Raw genomic sequence first — 15,047 nt, 5'->3', positions numbered from 1 at the left:
TGTGGTGTACTTGAATGTTTTTAGTTGTGGACTTCTATCAAAGATTAAAGAATTAGGAAAGCATCCGTTTAGCAAGCCCAGGAACACATACCAGACTGTACTTTACCAGCAATGATTTTCGAAACTTGCAACCTAAGAGTCTAAGAAGTAAAAAGGGATTTCCAGCCTGGCATGAAATATTCCCATTACACACCAGCTCATTCACAGTGAGATGCGTTCCAAAATCGTAAATTATAAGAACATCTCACCCAGAGAAAATACCAAATGAGTCTCCTCGGAGCCTACTAACCTTACTATCACACATAAGAGTAGAGCGGTTTTTCTCCTGACATCTCACCAGTATATATTCTTGTGAGTAACTAGTGGTCAAGAGAAACCAGAAATATATATATTTAAGGGGGAATGGGGTTGAATATATACTTGTCCCTACTGTTCACATGAAAAAAAAAAACAAACATTCTGGTTCTACTGGTTTCACTGCAGTCCAAAAAGACCACACTTTTTCCCTGACTAAAATATGTGAATTTCTTTCTCAATAAAATGATAGTAAACCCAAGGTCCTATCCAGTTTAAATCTCTATGTGGCTAGAATTCCCAAGAGATTTGGAAAACGGTACAGAACTTAGAGTCAGAAGACTCAGGTTAGAATTTTGGTTCCCTCACTGACTTGCTGGTCACCATTAGGAAAACTACTTGAATTTCCTATCTTTAAATTGGGGGGTAAAAATAATACAAACGTCATAAAGTTGTCACGAGGACTGAGTGAGAGCATGTGGCTGTGTAAAGGGCTGAGTCAATGCTTATGGTCCTCATCAAGCAATTTGATAACCTGATCCTATAAATTAAATGGTATTTGCCACAAAACAGAGACCACTGGTCAGTGGCCTTAATAGAACTTTTTTCTAAGTGCACAAGGAATCTGGTTTGCTGTATTTTCATCTTTATTAGCTTAGGTAAATTGATTAACATACGCACATTCAGGCAATAAATCGCTATTAGCAGAACCATTCTTATTTTCAACCCATATGATTTTCTGTGTTTTAAGGTCTCTAAGACCTTGAATTTCGTCAGGTCACATTCAAATATTCATGTCTCCTGGGCTTTCAAGTTTTTCCTGAGCATCCTTGAGTGTAAGTGATCGCAGCTAAGTCCTTGCTCATTACCTCAAAGCAACAAGACAAAACAAAATTGATTACCTCACCCAACTGGGAGGTGATGGAATAGAAATAGCTTTTAGATCCAGATGTTTAAAAGAGGACCTTAGGATTTTTGCTTCTCTCCTTGCTAATGCGGATGTTCAGTTCCTGGTGAGCTTCCTCCACAAGGCAGAATGACAGCCCCTCTGAGCTCCAGGTTTCCTTGTCCTTAGAACTCGTGAAGCCAGAGAAGAAGAGCTTCTTACCCCAGAGTCCACGACAATCCCCCAAATGGATGCAGACTGCTCTGCTTGTGTCTTACCTACCCCAGGGACAGGGAGGTGCGGTCACATGATCCACAGCCCTGCCAGAGTCCCCTAAGGTTTAGGAGGTAGTCTCCCAAAGGAAAAGTGTGGAGTCCTCTTACCAAAAGGAAAGAGAGGCATTGGGCATACAAAAACAAAAACAAAAAAGGGTAACAGATGTTCATTACACCTGGTTTCATCCAGCATAGCTGTCTTCCCCTTGTAATTGAATCCGAAATCCCTCTGCTTTACATGAATTTACTAACAAGCTTCAATTCCTGAACGGAAGAGGAAAAGCACGAACATAGGCTGAAAATCTACTCTGCTCTAGGCCAAGTGCCAGACATTTTCACACCTAGAACTACCTAGGTGATTCCTAATCCTCCTTTACGCAGCCTTAGGCTCATCCTGTCCCTCTGATCAAACACTTAAAACTGTCAGAACCTAGATTCAAATCCAGTTTTGCCCGATTCATTCCACAACCAAAGTGCTACGCTCTTTTTGGAACCCTGATGTCATAAAAAAACTGTTGCTGAGAGTCTTTAGTAAGATGGTGGACACCACCAGATTTGGATGCCTGGGTTGGTAAATCAGTCAGTCAATAAATATTGGTTAAGGTCTCGCTATCATTAGTCCATAGTGTGAGTCCTACAGGTAAAAACTAGTGGCCGAGTCCCTGTCTTCAAAGCCATCACCATAAAGTTAGGAAAACAAAACAAAACAAAACAAATAGTATTCAAGAAACCTGAGGGCTCAATTGTGCGGTATGTATAAGATACAGTGAGACTCCTGGGATTCCTGTGCAGTCTGGTAGACTGCATGCTCCGTGAGGACAGGTAAATTCCATGTTGCATCATGACTGTAGCTCTTCTACAAAGATTTGTTGCTTGGTGATTAATGTAGATTATGGTTATGGGAGATTTTACATAAAGAGTAAGTCGAATTGCCCCTACAAAATAAGCAATCTGAGGATAGGTTAAAAAGGGGGGAAGGAAAATAGGTAATTACTAAGGCATTCTATAAACATGGAAGGAATGGCTGGGAGAATCAAGAATCGTGTTAGAATAAGCAAACGGACCGTCGTGGATGTGATGTGCAAAGTGACAAGTGAAGGGGCAGACCAGAATTCAGCACTGATATTCAGAAACCAGGGTTAACTCACAGTTTTCAGCAGCCACTGTCTAATGTTCCGAAATCTCTGGGCCACCGTTCCTTTATTTGCAAAATGAAGAGGATGGAGGATAGAAAGCTTAGCCACACTCTCCTTCCACCTAAACCTGAGCGTTACAAGCTTGCCAGTGATGGGATTCACCCTAGAAAAGAGCATGTTCAGAATACCGATTTAGGTCCAGGAATCTATATTTTTAAATGTTTCACAGGTGGTCAGCCAGGTTTGGGGAATCACTTCCTAAACGAAGGAGAGTAAATAACCACAAAGAAAAAAAAAATCTTTCCAATTGTAAAATTCAGAAGATTGTATGGGAAACTCAGCAGGATGGGCTTAGTGGAGAAAGACTAAGAGAGGCCTTAAGCTAAAGGGTTCCCCACCTTCATGAAGCAAGGAGGCATTGTGCCCCAGAGTGAAAACTGCCCATTTTTGCGAGCTGAAGTGGCAGGCTGGGGCCGGAACCTCTTTTAGCCAGTCAGGTCTGCAAACTTTGACTTGCTTCTCGCTGAGGCCTTCTCTCGGAGACAGCCTCCTAACTCCCTTTCGTCCTTTCTCCTGCAGGTTCGCTGTGGGCCACTCTGGCCGAGCGTGAGGACACGCACCTTGCACTGGGTTCCCGGAGCCCAGCGCCTCTCACCTGGGTGGGACTGCACCTCCTCACAGAGCCCGGGACTGCTTCGGCTGAAAAGGCCGCCGAACAAAAGCAAACGTCCATCTGTCTGTCTGTCCGGCATTGTTTTACTAAAGCTGGCTTCCTAGAGGATCCTAAATCACTTGGGGGAAAAACAAAAAAAAAAGCCACTTGGCCTTCTTACCCCACGAGTTCGACAGCACTGGATCGCTTGCTCACCAGCTGCACGTATTTAGCAGTTAGCCCAGCGTTTCGATTTTAGGGCAAAAGCGGGCCAGACAGGACGGCGTGAGGTAAGGATCAAAAAGGCCACCCATCCTTCGCCAGGGGACGCCTGCCTCCTTACCCTGTCGGTGTAACTGTTTTCCTGGACTGGGTTTTGTTTTTTGTTTTTTTTTTTTTTTTTTTTTTTAAGCACTCCATGTGTTCCCTCCATTATTTGAAGCGGGCTCCGAGGGCGCGTGCCGCAGCCTTCGGCCCCTGCGCGTCCGCCTGTGTCCGTCCGAAGCAGGTCCCTTTCGGCTCTCGGACCTGGCTCGCCAGGACGCGGGAGGCGGTGCGGGTGGGCGTCCCCGGCCCCTCACGCGGCGCTGAGCGCCCGAACCCGCGCCCCGGCGGCCAAGCCCGAGCGCTCAGAACTCGCCGGCACCTCGCGCCGCCTCAGCCGCGGAGTCGGGAGGGAGGGAGGGAGGGGGTCGGAGGAGGGAAAGCGGGGCCGGGCGGCGGGTGCCTGGGACGCCGGGCTGCGCTGACGTCACTGGGCGCGCAATTCGGGCTGGAGCGCTTTAAAAAACGAGCGTGCGAGCGGAGATGCTGCTCCACACCGAGCAGGCCGCCGGCTGCAGCAGCGCTCACGGCCCCCGCGGCGGCTGCAGCCAGGGCCGCTCCCGAGGCCCGCGTGGCGGCAGGGGCGCGGCGCGGCCCCGCGGCGCTTCTCCTCGGAGCCCCCGCCGGGCAGGAGCGCGGCGCCCCGCGCTGCCGGCGCCCGCGGAGCCGCAGAAGCCCGCCGAGCCGCGCCTGGCGCGCCCGCGTCCTCCGCAAGCGCGACGCTGCCCTCCCACCGCGCCCCGCTCGCCGCCCCCTGCCCGGGCACCATGGACACCGCCTCGGTCGGCGTGCTCCTGTCCTTGCCCGTCCTGCTGCAGCTGGCGGCCGGGGGCGGCTCGCCCAGGCAGGGTGCGCTGCTGCGGGGCTGCCCCGCTCACTGTCAGTGCGAGCCGGACGGCAGGATGCTGCTCAGGGTGGACTGTTCGGACCTGGGGCTTTCGGAGCTGCCCTCCAACCTCAGCGTCTTCACCTCCTACCTGTAAGTGCGCCCCCGCTCCTCTCTGGGAAGGGGGCCGAGGGAGGGAGGGAGGGAGGCTGGCCCCAGGTGGGGGCTCCTCGGCTCCCGCTTGCTCCGGAGGGGGCGGGAGAGTTTGCAAAGGGCGGCTTGGCCAGGCGTGTTTGGGCCCCTGGGAAACGCACGTGTCTCAGGGGAGCACGGGCCCGCACTTTCTGGGCCCGCAGAGACTCGACTTCAAGGGCAACCCCGGGAAAGCGCTGGCGCGCCGCAGCTTCGCGGTCCAGCTCTAGGCAGGTCGCAGCGCGAATTCCTCCGAGTGCACGCAGTTGCCTCCAACGCAGGCATTTGGGTCGCTGAGCCTGGAACCCAAGGGCGGCCTGCCCAGTTGGTCCCTGCCCCAGCCTCCCCTCCGCGTCCTGTCCTGTCGCGTTCCACGAAGAGATGGGCTGTGAAAAGTTTCCCCAAAGGAGAATTCCGACTTGTCCAGCCCCAAAAGACCTTACTCTGCATCCCTTGCACGGTCGCGTGATGTAGACTTTTGCTATTATTTGCTTCTTTCTCTTTTATTTTTTTTTAATGAAGTGATTTAAGTGTGGCAACCACAAACCCCGATTAGAGCTGCCAGAACGTTATCTTTACCTTTGGCTGCCCGAGCCGCCCTTTGAAGTGCCCGCAGCCACGGTGTAATCTTTAACCATCTCCTCCTCCCGGGGAGGAAAAGGGAAGTGGGCTGAAGGCGGCGGGGCGGGTAAACAGCGACGCCAACACCCAAGTGGAGACCTGAAGCTCTCTGTCATCCCTCAGGGGTCCTCCCCACAAAGCCCCAACCGCGGAGACGAGGCAGCGGCTCTTTTCATAATTTTGTCTCTGGAAAATCCAGGCCCGGAGGGTAACAGGTGGTTGGGTGGATGAGGTGGCCCAGAGGGAACTCGATTCTTGGGGACGAAGGCGACAACTCTCCCTCCCACTATGGAGAATCTGGGGCTCGCCCCCTTCGGGCAGAGAGACCAGGGTCGGGGCTACTCGGGAAAGGGGGCACAAGGTCACCCGTTGAGGTTTTCATGTGAGGCACCGCGGTGAGCCCACCCCAAACCCACGCAATCCCAGTTTCGGCTTCTCTGATGTACCTTGGCAGGAGAGAGTTGGGATGTTTGTGAACTGTCTTTCCTCTGTTTAGTTGTTTTCTGGAGGCAAGAAACATGAAGAGGCTTGCACAACGCTTTGCACTAGATAGTGATTCTTTTTCTAGAGACGGAGTGAGGAAGAAAAAAAGATTCTTTTTTACTTGCTTTGATTTTGCGTTGAAAGAGAGGGATTACCCTGCTAGATTTTCCTCACCTACCACAAAACTATTTTGGCTGCTTTCCTTATCAGAAAGGATTATAAAATTATCTATTTCCCCACCACGTTTCCCTTCCATTGCACTTATTGCCTGGTGTCCTGATATTTTTACAATGATGGAAATCTGCTGTCCTTAAGGAGTCGTTCTCTACGAATTCACATGTCCTCCTCCTAAACAGCTGTCTGTACTACAAAGTCAAATACTCGTCCCCAGTCTCTCTGGTTTTACTGCTAAACTCCGTGATTCAAGAAGCATGTGTTCTCCTGTATCATGAATTTCTTGAGAGCAGTTTGGCAATTGCACTTAAGGGCCTAGAACTTTCCTTCCCCATCACCCTGAAGAAATTGGCCATATACAAGGGAGGGGAGCACAGTGAGCCCGCCAAACCCTTACCTGGCTATTTAAATCGTACATTTGTTATAAAACCTGTTGAAGGATACAGAAAATAAATTTATGAACAGTGTCTGGACTTTTTTTTTCTCTCTCACTTGAAAGAATGAATATTTGTTAGGCTTCTGTTACTAAAAGTTGGCATAAAATCCTGCTTCAAATCATTTCCCACATACCTCAAATGCATTTAACTGCGCCCTCCATGTGCTCAGAAGCTCTTCCTGCCACTGTTCCCTATCTACCTATCATTCTAGATAACCCCTTGGAGTTAAGATACCATTAGGAAGTTGACTGTCGTCTTACTCTCAAGCTGTTTGATGACAGCCTGTATCCTGGCCCAAGGGGAAATTTTCTCAGGGTCCTAGAAAATGTGAAACTCAGAGTGTCTGTGAAAAGTGTCACGAGTGAATGTCACAGACTTGCATCTAATGGTTAACATGTCAAGGAACATGAGTGTTACGTGTAGAAATCTGTCCTGAAGTAAATAATCAGACTAATGGTCTTCGTAACGTGCGATTTCAGAATTGGGTCTCCTTGTGGAAGACAAAATGCCAGAGGCCATCGGATGCCCTTCCTCGGTCGACTGAGGGGTTTGAGGTTTTTTTTGGTATTTTGTTCTTCCAACCACAAGAACTCTGTGCCGACTTTGAGGGGAGATGGTGCCCTCTTTTGGTTACACCTAGAATTACGTCACCATTCCTCCTTCGCTTGTGCATTCAAACCATTAGAGAGACATCTTTATGTACTCTATTCAAATAAATAAGCATGTGTTTTTACTGCTTTTCTTATTTTAGGAATAAGAAAATAGGAAATTTGCTCTTGAAAGGGAACACTAAGTTACAGCCCTGCTCTGCCGAGGCCCGGCGGTAATTAAAGCTTTGATGAGAAAGTTGCAGTGTGCAAAGACTGATGTGGGTGAAAAGGCCAGACTGCTATCTTTTATTGTTTGTAGTAGGTTATCACCATTTCTTTGAGTCAAAATGTTATCTCTTAATCTTCCTCCCCTCGCCACAAAAGAACAAGCATTTCATTTTCTTCAAACAGATTGATGATGGCGAGTTCCAGCTGTACACATTTGGCAAATAGAGTTGCCACGATCTGATAACTGGCTAGTCCAGCTCGTAGGTAGAGAATAGAAGGCTAGAGCTCTTTAGGCACAGTTTTAGCATCTTTCTTCCCCAGGAAAGCTAAATCTTAAGGCCATGCAAACATTAATATGAACTCTCTTTTCTGACTGAACTGCATTCTCCAGTGGATCTGTAATTGGACCACTGAACATGCATAGTAGAAACACTGGAAATTTTCAATCTTAATCTCCCCTCTCTCTCTCTTTCTCCCTCTTCCCCTCTGTCTCTCTCGGTTCCCCTCTCTCTCTGCTAGTGATTATGGGCCCTGGTTTTACAACAAGGGCTAGTAAAGTTCACTCAGCAGAAACTAAGGAACACACCAAGGTTAAGACATAAAAGCAGACAATTGTTTACCACGTTTAATGCATCTAAACCTATGACAAGTGATCTGTCAGAAACAAAGTTGTTCTAGCATCTAATCTTATAATAGGTAATAAGTTATTTTAATGCATTGAATGTAGACATTTTTGCTAACAGGGTCTTAAAAGTAAGCTCCCTCTACTAGGATGTATCTCATCCAGTTCATGTGGCATCCAAATAGGAAACTGAATCCTAATGAACATCCTAATATAGCAAACATACTTTTCTTTATTGATCTAGAACAGCCATTTTATTTTTAAACGAAAACGGAGTTTTCCCCTGCTATTGCTTAAAGACATGAACCTTTCATCCACAGGCAAATTTATGTCACATGAGCCAATGGAACCGGGAGAAAGACTTTTTTTTTTTTTTAATTTTACGTAGTTGGTTACTTTTCCATATGTAAATTTGTAACAAAATTTAATTTTACGCATAATTAGTAAAACCAGTTTTAATAAGAACTAATCAAAAACCTCAATTATAACTAATTAAGGATAGCCCTGGTGTCATACGTGTGTTCTAAGTATTTAAGATATGGTTTCAAAATTAAAGAATATTTTTAGAATCTTCTATGAAAATGATTTAATATTATTCTACTTCCCTTGAAGCAAAGTATTTTAAATAAAGGAAAATTTTGCACTTTAGAGATGGTTACAAAAGCCTTAACTGTTATAACAGTCTTAAAAATTTTTTAGGTCAGTTGCTAAATTTGTACAGTTTTCTCTACAGTCTACTTGCAAAATTCGCTTAAAATGTAATGATATCAGTGGCTTTATTTTAATGAAGTTCTTTTTTTTTTTTCTCCAGAATCCCCGAGTTTTCTCAGTAGTGTTTTTGTTATGAGAGCAATTATTGAAACTAATTGACTAAATTAGTCTGAGTGATTTTTTTTAAATAGTGGTTCTGATTCAGACAATTTTGTGTCATAGATTTAGAATAAATGTTTTATTAAGTATATCCAACACGTGCATAGCAGAGTTTGTGTGACAAAGAATTTTTACTTATAATAAGCATGATCTCCAATCAGACCTTTTTTCTCCTTTTGCATTTTCTCCAAAGTAAAGGAGTTCTGATCAGCAACAAAAGGTGGCAATCACAAATGAGTCAGAAGATTGGAATAATAAAAATAACCTTTTTAGTTAAAGAAAATTATGTTTTAATAATGAAACCGTTCCCACTTGGATGTGCTTAAAGACGTTCAGAAACACAAAACTTGTCTCTGATTTCTCAAAGTTAGGTTTTTAACTGAGCTATTTGATTGTTTTTGATTTCCAAAACATGTAACCATCAAAAGCATAGACATAATACCCAAGTAAACAATTTAACTATCATAAAATTAAAGACATTACAGAATATTTATAGTTTTACAACTGACACCTAATATCTACTCACTTATGTAAAGCATTTTTTCACATTTCTTCTATTGAATTCATACACTGAAGTCATTTTAGCTATAAATTTAAGTATGTTTCCAATTAAACGAAATCACATGCCGTAAGATAGAAATGAAAACCAGTAGTGAGCACTGCATTGAGCAATTTTGTGAAGCATTTCTTTTGGTTTTGTTCAGTTATTTAAATAAATTTAGAATAAAGCTAAGTGGCACATTTCCTTGTAAACACCCCACAAGTGGATATTTCTGGTAAATTGAATTCTTCGTAAGAAGGCAAATTCCTTCCTATGACATTCAACCTCCTCACTCCTGTTGCAATGTTTTCCTTTATAGAGTCTCATTTTATAGTAGAAGGAGGCATCAGACTGGTGTTAGAGCCACAACTGATATATTACTTAACAAAGCAAACAAGCTGATAATTTGGTCCTGTGGCTATTTTTGATGTGTCTCAGAAGAACGTTGTTTGTTAAAATCTACCCATGAGTTCCAACCAGCTACAACTCTTTTATTCCCAGATCTGTCAGCTTCAATCTGCAGTTTTATTCAGTCATTATAGATGCCAACCACATGCTCAGTTTCACCCATGGAACTCATTACCTATGGGGAAAGGAGACATTGCCTAGGCCACACGTGTGATGGAATTTCTTGTAAAATCTTTCACAATTTTCAAAATCAATTTTGCTGTCCATCGGTGACATGGTAGGAAGCATTCTTGAAATCCCTGGCATTTTCTTCCACCTCTCAAGTTAATTTTTTGTTACACTGATTGAACCCAGTGGAAATCCCTTATTTGAAACTGGTACGTACAAGAACATCGGTCATTTGATTTCAAAAAGTGGGATAATGTTACCTAGTAGTAATGCTAAAAGACATTTAATAGGCTGTTCGCATTCATAGGGTACCTATTTAAAAGATGCTTTGTGAACAGGAGGCCTTTCTCATATATTACCTCTATTCTCAGTGTTTCAATCTGGGATTGGAGAAACTGGAATTTACTTTGAGAGCATACAGAGGAACTGACCCTTGTCTGTGAAACCATCTTCCTTAAAGTCAGATGGAATAATCCTCCAGGAGGAAACGATGGGCTCTCTTTCCTTCCGGGTTTATCTTCCTCACGAGACTGTGAGCTCCTCCAGGCTAGGAAATGTTCCACTTTATTTCTCAAATGCCCACACCAGTGCCTGACACGTAAGGGATGTTCAGTAAATACTTTAATGTTGAATTGGTTAGAATTGGCTGAACCAGCTGCTGAAATCCCAGTGGCTAAAAGGGCTCAGAGAAAAATAGATGAGAACTCCTTGTCTGCAGGGAACAGAACAAGGGTCCTGGTATCCCCCAATTAGGGCTCAACCCCATTTAAAATACAATTTTAGTTGTGTTTAGCTTAAATGATGCTATGAGCTGTTTATTTTAACAAACACACCAGGATTTACAAATCTAAGTTACTTTATTATTGTAATAACAGTCTTTGTAACAGCTGACGTTTACGTTGTTCTTCCTGAGTGGGGGGCATTATGCCTTTTTACTCAGCTATGTGCCCCACAACATTCTGACACTATTATCATCCCTAACTTGGGGGCCTGTTAGCTTATCCCAAGGATATTTCCATGGCTCAAAATGCTTGGGGGCCTGTTTGAAATTATCTTCAGGGCCAGTTTACAGAAATGTACGAAAAACAGCCTTCGAATATATACTTATGCCTCATGGTAATTGTAATTGGTGCCTAAATAGTTCAGCACATTTTTCTTTTCAAGAACATAATTTATGAAGTTCAAATACCAGAAATATTTCTTCAAGGAATCCTGGGAAATGCAGTTTTTAGTTTTCAATATAATGAGAATAATATTATATAGCTTAGGACCAATATTTTAAATTCAGTAGGTACCTTTTCATATATCCTTTTTCCTACTACCACAGAAACTATTTCTCTTGTCTCCAAGTCAAAGCTGAATTGTGGTAATGCCCAAGTATTATGAAGGGTGATCAATTGACTAGTAACTTACAAGTCAGGAATAAAACTTCTTTTTTTTCTATGACCAGATGCCATTATAAAGTAGCTGAATTCTTTGGACCTATTTCTCAATTCAGAGAGGCGTGAACTTTTTTAATAGGCCAGTTCTTTTTAAGTTTGTACGCACCTTTAAAACCAATAAGATAAATTAATACATCATTTATTTGATTCAGAATAGAGAATTATTTCAAATTTTTATCTACTTATCGATCTATCTGTAAGCTGTGCATGGTTTAACAATTAAGCCAGTGATACAGACTTCTGTGTAAATTAGAAATCTGGATAAGTCAGAGAAAAATCCTCTCCTTCAAACAAAGAAGAACTTTCCCTGACCTATCCATTTCGTTTCTTCAGTCCTTCAATTCATTTGCTGCTGTAAACCTATGTGTTAATCATTTATTGTATTACAAAATCAACATGAAAAATTAACAGCTGACCAATTAATTATAAAGTATCTTCAGCATAAAGAGCACGTCTTCAAGTATGAACTCATGTTTAGAACATTTAAAATACACTGGGATGTAATCTCTAAAATCACTTAAACAGCACACTCAACTCTAGTTTTCTATGAACATTAGCGATTTAAAATTATTCAGCAATCCCTCATCTTCAGGTGTCTCATTTTTAATGTATGTCCAACTTTTCCATGTTCATTTTATCCTTTGCATTTAGAAGGAGTTTGATTTCATCATCTAACAAAGACTGTGATGGTCAAGGGGAAGGAAAGCCATCCCATGCACACACTCACACACACACACACCCTAATGCATTACCCAATGAGAAACAACAGCCTTTTTGCCACTAGCTCGGTGGAAATGATATGGAACATTGACGTGGCGTGGCGGTGGAGAGCCAACCCTTTTAAGGGGCGAGACTGAGGAGCCGGCTGTGAAGGCACCTTCAGTTCGGTTCAGAAGCTGAAATGCAGAAGACAATTGTCCTGGCAATGGGAGCCCAACTCCAGCTGAGAACGCGTGCACCGAGCTGACCTTCCTCGTCAGCCTGCCAGCTGAGATTAAGCTTTCCGCAAGCGGTCCCCTGTTAGCCCAGCCTTTTCCCCAGTGATGCTCATCTTTCACAACTGGAAGCCAAGTGTTTCAAACTGTTACTCAATTTTGCAGCCAAATTCCTTTATTTCCTCTTTCCACCTTCTTTTCTGCCTCTTTCTCTGTCTCTCTGTCTCTTTCTCTAATACACACACACACACAAACTGATGGCTAACATTACATGCACGCCTTCCTTTCCAAAGTTGACACTAAGAAGAGAATCTAAGAATTTTTAGGTTTCACTAAAAAAAAATCTAGTAAATATTTTTATGCTTTTTTTCTTGAAACCTTGATTAAGTAGAACAGGGTCTGCTACAAAAGATGTCTCTTTGCAAAAATAACCTTCCTTTGATCAAAAAAGCCACAAAAGTGTACTTCTCGGGAAAGTAGAAAACCACACATGACCTCAAGTGGAAAAAATATAAAGAATTTGCTGAATTTTTAACCTTAGTACATAACAAAGATATTATTTTAAAGTTGGTTGGTTAACGTGGGCGGTGTTAGAACTTTCATTGTGTTGTGTTTGGGTTTACCCAATGTTATTTTAATGAGTTTATTGGTTTGACACACAAAACACCACATGGCGCCTAAAGTTTTTAGGTTATAAATTTTCTTGTGAGGCACGTACTTGAAGGAACTGTTACATAATCGATTGGTCTTTAAATCTGTCAGCAGAAAACTAACCTTTCACTTTTTGCGTACCTAGACAGTGAAAATTATTTGGCTATAAATGCCAAATAAAAATTTCCATCAAAGGAGTTACATTCCTTAATCATGTGTATATTAAGACTTTCACAGAAGTGTCTATTTCACAATGTTTGTTGAATGAATCTACAGGATGAGTTTGGAGTTTCCTAGTTAAAGACTGAAATAAGAAATCTTCTTCTTGATTTTCTCTTCATACTAAAACAATCCTTAGCAGACGTGCATTTGGCCATAGACCTACTCTATAACGTATAGTGTCAACTGCCCAGTGGAGTAAAACCTAGGGGGAAATGGCAAAGATGGAAAGGCTAAGCGGGCAAGTCAAGAAATAGCACAGGCAGATCTGAGAGAGAGTGAGACCTCCACCGGGCACTCGACCCAGACGGTACACTTCTCCTCTGTCTCCCTTGTGCCTTCTCCATCCCTCCCTGCCACCGTAGTATCAGAGGAGGATTGAAAGGATGCAGTTTCCTTACCTCAGATACTCCCCCCCATTCTCCTCACCCCCCACCCCACTCCCACCCCCACCAGGGCTTCAATCTACAAGATGAGGGGAAGTTTAGAAAGAAGAGCCTCTGGGATTAAAGTTATCAACTCCAAATGCACCGAAATTGAGGTCTTCGCTTTTCACTTGGGGAAGCCGCACGGCTGCCCCTGTGGTGGGTGACCGTAGCTCCCAGCAGCTGTTGTTCGCTGGGGCTCAGGGCAGCCGAGCACAGGAGGAAGTTCAAGATCCTTTTTCATTGAGTCTTCAAGCTCGGGTAGCAAAAGGAAATCCTAGTTAAACCAGATTCTCCCAGGGTGTAAGCCTATCTCACTTGAAGACCTCAAAAGGTTTAGCAACATGATTAACTGACAGCAAGGATCCACCTTCCACCTTCCAGCTGCTGGCCTCGCAGCCCCAAGTCCACTTCCCCTGGGTCTTATCATCGTGAGAAGTGATAGGTGGACAAAGTCTGGTCCCGAATGGCTATTACATGGTGATTGGAAGCCTCCTTTGCCTTCGCTGTAGAAACTCCTCAGGACATAGTTAATTGTATAATGGGAAAGGAAAGGCTCATCTGGGTAGATTTATGTTAATTACAATAAAACCAGTTCAGAGCTCAAGCTAATCGCTGACTACATTTAGAGTAAGTTCTACTGTAAAGAGCTAAAAGGATAATCATTCATCCACAAATTACCAGAATGACTAAGCTGTATACCTAAGGTCACATTACACAATGCAAAACTGAAATTTAATCATGATTGCTAGAGCATTACCCTAATTGCCCAAATAAACAATTAAAATCACTTAGCAGGGTTTCAGAGGTTTTTTGATGAGTCAAAAACTATGTCTACCCGTAGGATTTGAACTAGGAAAGACCTTGGAGAGCACCTGATTCAACCTTCATCTTCACAGATGATGCAATTCACACTCATAAGAGGTAAATGACATGCCCCAAATCACACACTGGAAGAACGGGGACTGGAACTCGAGTCTTCCGAAAACCCCAGCTGAGCGCTCCTTCTTGTCACCTTTTTGCTCCAATGCCAGCTTCTCAAGTGAATTCTAAAACTCCCAGTTACTTTTCTAGGTGTTGACGAGTATCTTCTTGCTTACACATACAGTATGTTCAATTCTAGGTATGTGTCTGAACCATAACCTAAGATTTGGGCCCATTGCAAATACAGATGAAGTTTCTCTGTATCACCTAAAAATGCATAAGTCAGAAAGAAACAGTCAGATTTAGCTTGAGGAATAAATAATCTCCCAAATCTCAGTTCATAGCCAATAAACATGTGTTTATTATCATTTAAATTTCATTTTTGACCTTCATTTGACCAAATTCAGGCTGGCCTCATGTCCCTTATATCTGTTCCCTTTCTCCTCTAGCTCTGAAATCGTATTCATTCAGACTGTCCTCACTTTTTGCCTGGATGGCTGTGGTGGTCTCCTGTCTTGGTTTGTGCAGACCCCCAAGACACACACACTCCCTCCCGCCCCACAGGTTTGTCCAAGATGTCTCCCTCGCATTCAGTACTTCAGTGGTTTCCTGTGGCTTTCGTGGTAGAGTTTAACTCCTTAGTCTAACCCACAAAATCATCTTCTCTTGCCTTATACCCCGCCTACAACTCCTGTTGCCCATCCTCTTGCCCCAGCCCCCATGC

At 43.6% G+C, this 15,047-nt stretch overlaps 1 protein-coding gene across 4 annotated transcripts in view; it reads left to right on the top strand.

The window, feature by feature from the left end:
• Nucleotides 1-4,034: 4,034 nt before the first annotated feature.
• LGR5 (leucine rich repeat containing G protein-coupled receptor 5) overlaps nt 4,035-15,047 on the top strand; it is a 112,144-nt gene continuing 101,131 nt past the window's right edge. Inside the window, exon 1 of one of the 4 annotated variants that reach the window (XM_074375398.1) lies at nt 4,035-4,546. In XM_074375398.1, coding sequence (XP_074231499.1) covers nt 4,335-4,546 — 212 coding nt within the window. In that variant the 5' untranslated portion in view covers nt 4,035-4,334. The remainder of the gene's footprint in view (nt 4,547-15,047) is intronic. The other 3 variants (XM_074375397.1, XM_074375399.1, XM_010958881.3) reach the window with 3 other exon arrangements.

This window comes from Camelus bactrianus, chromosome 12 (genome assembly GCF_048773025.1).
Source record: "Camelus bactrianus isolate YW-2024 breed Bactrian camel chromosome 12, ASM4877302v1, whole genome shotgun sequence".
Taxonomy (NCBI): domain Eukaryota; kingdom Metazoa; phylum Chordata; class Mammalia; order Artiodactyla; family Camelidae; genus Camelus; species Camelus bactrianus.
Note: the sequence above shows the minus strand (reverse complement) of the source record. Positions and strands in the feature narration are given on the sequence as shown.